At 43.7% G+C, this 4,159-nt stretch overlaps 1 protein-coding gene across 1 annotated transcript in view; it reads right to left on the bottom strand.

The window, feature by feature from the left end:
- Window positions 1-847: 847 nt before the first annotated feature.
- The window catches only part of LOC118791809 (probable G-protein coupled receptor 139), a 3,363-nt gene continuing 51 nt past the window's right edge, over window positions 848-4,159 (bottom strand). The window contains exons 1-3 of the mRNA XM_036549271.1: window positions 4,140-4,159; window positions 2,187-2,305; window positions 848-1,860 (exon numbers count right to left, since the gene is read on the bottom strand). The exon at window positions 4,140-4,159 is cut by the window's right edge and continues 51 nt beyond it. Of these exons, the coding sequence (XP_036405164.1) occupies window positions 848-1,860; window positions 2,187-2,259 (1,086 nt within the window). The 5' untranslated portion in view covers window positions 2,260-2,305; window positions 4,140-4,159. The remainder of the gene's footprint in view (window positions 1,861-2,186; window positions 2,306-4,139) is intronic.

Below are 4,159 nucleotides of genomic sequence, written 5' to 3'. Positions count from 1 at the left end.
GGAGCTGTGATTGACAGCTGAGCTCTGAATGCTTCCTGTGTGGGCGCTGAGCCTGGGGCCCCTGGGGGAGAGCACAGTGAGTGCAGGTCAGGTGAGATCACAGGGGCGGGTTTAAATCAGTTAAATCGCGACCGTGCTACCACAAGGGGGCGACAGCGAATGAAAACCGTTTCACGCCTAAAATTTGACATCTATTAGTTATCAATATGCAGTAATTCATCTTTAAGATTTGTTTTCTTCCAATATTTTATTTAGTAATTAGTGCATAAGTAACAATTTCTAATTAAAGGAAAACAGTTAGCTGCTTTCAGCAGTCTACAATCTGCAGTCTACAATCCAATGATTCCAGTCATGCCTTTATGACTTTATTTTTAAATTTATTTTTAAATGTTTTATTTATTTATCATAACAAACATATAAACATATAAAATATGACATTTAAATGAATTTTCATGTGGTTATAAACAGGTTTTCCTTTTTAACTTTGAAATCCAACCTGGCAATATGGCCTTAAAACAAAAAAATTCAAAAGGTGAATTAAATGTAATTTAAGTTCCTATCTCTACTTCTTCACAAGTACATCCAGGCATCTTTAATTTGGCACAATTCACCATAGAGCATATCACTAGCCTAGTAATGGTGAGAAAGTGAAAGAGAATACAACAATCATGACATCATTTCAGAGTTAGCTTGTGCAAAACGCAATAAAAATAATTACAGAAAAACAACTTTGGTTTATTATTTTAATTCCTGGTTGACCATTACTCTACCTCTATTCCTCTGACTCTGAGCCTCCTGTTGCAGTGCATGCTGGGATCTTCAGGCACAGAGGCCGAACGGCCCCGCCCTACTCGGTGTGCTTGAGTTTGGTGAGGACAATGCTGACCGCGTCCCTGGTGGGCTCGGCCTTGTGGTCGACGACGGAGAAGACCTTCATGGTGGTCTGCGTGAGGAGGGAGCCGAGCTGGCGGGCTCGGGTCCCGCAGGTGAGCAGGTGGAGCAGCTCCTGCCGGAACCTTCGGCTCACCATGCAGTACAGCAGGAAGTTGGTGGTGGAGTTGAGGTTTTGCAGCATGTTGGCCAGGTCGCCCATCACGTTGATGGGGATTGAGTAGTCGTTGCGGTCGAAGGAGTCGTTGTTGTAGGCCGTGCGGAGGATGCAGTAGGTGACGAAGCGGGGGAGGCTGAGGACCACGAAGGCCACGGACACGGTGCCCAGGAGCAGAACAGTGCGCCGGACCATCCCCCTGCTGGTGGCCCCCCGCAGGGTCCGCCGCTCCTCCTTGGTGAAGAGCCGGCTGGCCCGCGTCAGGTGGTGGGCGATCAGCGAGTTGAAGATGATGACAAGGATGATGGGGATGCCGCCCGAAAGGAAGGTGGTGACCCACACCAGCACGGTGGAGTACGCCCCGTCCCGGTACCGGCACCGGGGCATGGTGACGTTCTCCCCCCCTGGCAGGATCAGGTTGACGGGAGTCACCGCGTTGATCCAGCACATGGGGACGGAGGCCAGGTGGGACGTGAGGACGATGGTGGCGCACGTGAGCAGGGTGACCCGGGCCTGGGAGAGCTGCTGCTTGGCGGTGGTGCTGCTGAGCACCAGGTAGCGCTCGATGGTGAACACCACCACGATCCAGGACGAGCTGTAGAGGGCGCCGTACTGCAGGAAGCCCAGTATGCTGCACCACGGGTGGGAGTGCCAGAAGGGCTGTGGCTGCAGGAAGGTGAGCGTCAGGTCCAGCAGGATCACCCAGATCAGGTAGAAGGTATCCATGATGGCCAGCGAGCTCAGGTAGATTATGGCGGTCTCAGACATGCCGCACTTGCGAAAGCAGATCATGTAGAAGGTGAAGAGGTTGGCTGTGGAGAAACAGTGTAGAGTAAAGTCAAGGTTGATCAACATACATCAGTCCTCATCAATAGTGCCTAATATAGCTAATATTTTACATTTTATGGATTTATACAGATGTACACTTGATTCAGAAAATATCCAACAACAGTGCTTCCCCTGGTTGGAACATGGTACTCTCGAGTAACATGTCTGGGCCCCTAACCAATACCCCACACGCCAATCTTTTGATATACAAAAACGATCAGATTTCTGGGCCGCAAAAAAGGTTCAGCACGGTTGCCGTATTATCGAATAATCAATTAAGAAATTACAGTTGCAAACGAGAGCTCCGCACCTGGGATTCCCACGATGCATAGCAGGGGGTAGTAGACCTTCTGGATGGCGATGAAGATGCTGGTCCCATCCATGTTGTACTCAGCGCCTCTCAGCGCCAGGTAATGACAGCCGTAATGCCTACAATAAAACCATTAAAACGCTGCCTGTGATGTACGGGTAAGCCGAGAAGACGTCTAATGAGTGTAATAAACCAATGCAGTGAGAGGCTGGAGGTGAATCTTATATCATTCAGGTATTGCATTATTTCCTGAGACAACATGGAAACTCTCCATCGCACTGAGGCATTCAGCTCTTTCCCATTCAGTGTTTTAAACACTCGGCCAGCCACTTGATGACTGAACACACAGCTTTTGGATTGAAACACACTTTACTAAAGAAATTCTATAATCTATAAAATGCTATGAAATGATGATCTTTATGTCAATTTTTTTTGCCTTTCAGTTACAGCTGGACTTTGTAAAGTTGTCACTTTTTTCCCTCAAATTTTCCCCCAAAACTGTTTTGAGTTTAACATTTATTTATTATTATATTACATATATTATTTATTTTATATATTTATATATTACATATATTATTTATTACATAAACTGATGTTTAAACACAAAAAGTTCACATTTGTGTGCTAGGTCTTGATTTAATCTCATTGAAATGATTGCTGTTGACAGTCACAATACATTTGTGGAAAAAGCCAGCAATCATTATCTCTTCTTGTATTTAGACAGCTGAGATTGCCATTCCGAGCTCAGGATGGCACTGTGTAAATATTAGCTCAAAGACATCACCATACTTTTGGTGCGACCATTAGTCCACAAATGACTTGTGAACGTGATGTGGTACTAAGCCAGAGGACACAAGACTACATTTGGGATGTTTTTTGTAACAAAGGAAGATGTATTTATTTTGTAGCTTTCTACAAGAAAAGAGAAAAATAAAAGCATTGACTCTGGGCCCAGGTGAGTGAGAAAAAAAACATGGTCAGTAAGTAGACATATGTAAGTTTTGGGGTTGTAGGTAAATAGTGAGGAGAGCTGGGGAAGAGGAAAAGGAAGAAGGAGAGACAAAAAAAGTTTTGTCTCAGATCTTGTTATGCACAGTTGCACAGAGAAAGTATATCTGCGGAGGGGACTGCATATTTTCTTGGGGAAAAGGATATTCTGTCACTGAAAATGCCATAAATAGAGCTTCCAAAAGTTATGATCATTTTGTCATAAGTGAAATACGAACACTATCAGGGTCAGTGCAATATCATGGCCAGGCCGTCAACTTCCCCAGAGTAAATGAACTCCTTCTGTTTGCCAACACTATTTCAAAATGTATGTTAGCTGGATGTACCACACGCATTGTGCATTTTGTCCTTAGCGAGCAGATATATAAGTGTTTGGTTCAACACTTCATTCATACTCTTCTCCTTGGAGCAACGCTTGGTGCCCATGAATAAAATGTATGCGACGTGGTGTCACAGACAGTACAGATATGAGATGGCAAATGCCAAAACAACACACTCAACATGTAAGAAGTCTGTAACTAAACTTTGATGCAACATTCTTTCGTTTAAACAGACAATATGAAAATAGGTAAACTTCAAAGAAACTTGTGAATTCTGACGTTTCCTTCTGTAATTTTCGGACTTCAGGAAATGAAAGGATGCTACCTCTGCTTGAAAAAAAAATCAGATGTCTGTGCATCATCTGTCAGATCTTTCACAGGTTGACTTTAACTTTACATACATTATCAGTTCTATTGTTTGTGAACGGTCACAGTGACGGTGTCTCAAGTCATGAATTGAGAAAACATAAACTCCTTATAATATTAGCAAAATATTGACATTATCAACTTTACAATACGATACTTAACTATACAATAAATACTGGTTCTGAGACACATTTAAATAGGAGTGCCAGTCCTGAATCAGTAATAATAAGGCATTTGAGCGAAAGATATATCTACTTACGCTTAAGGGTCATGCTGACA

This window comes from Megalops cyprinoides, chromosome 17 (genome assembly GCF_013368585.1).
Source record: "Megalops cyprinoides isolate fMegCyp1 chromosome 17, fMegCyp1.pri, whole genome shotgun sequence".
Taxonomy (NCBI): Eukaryota; Metazoa; Chordata; class Actinopteri; order Elopiformes; family Megalopidae; genus Megalops; species Megalops cyprinoides.
The sequence above is the reverse complement of the archived record's forward strand: the minus strand, read 5'-3'. Positions and strand labels throughout refer to the sequence as shown.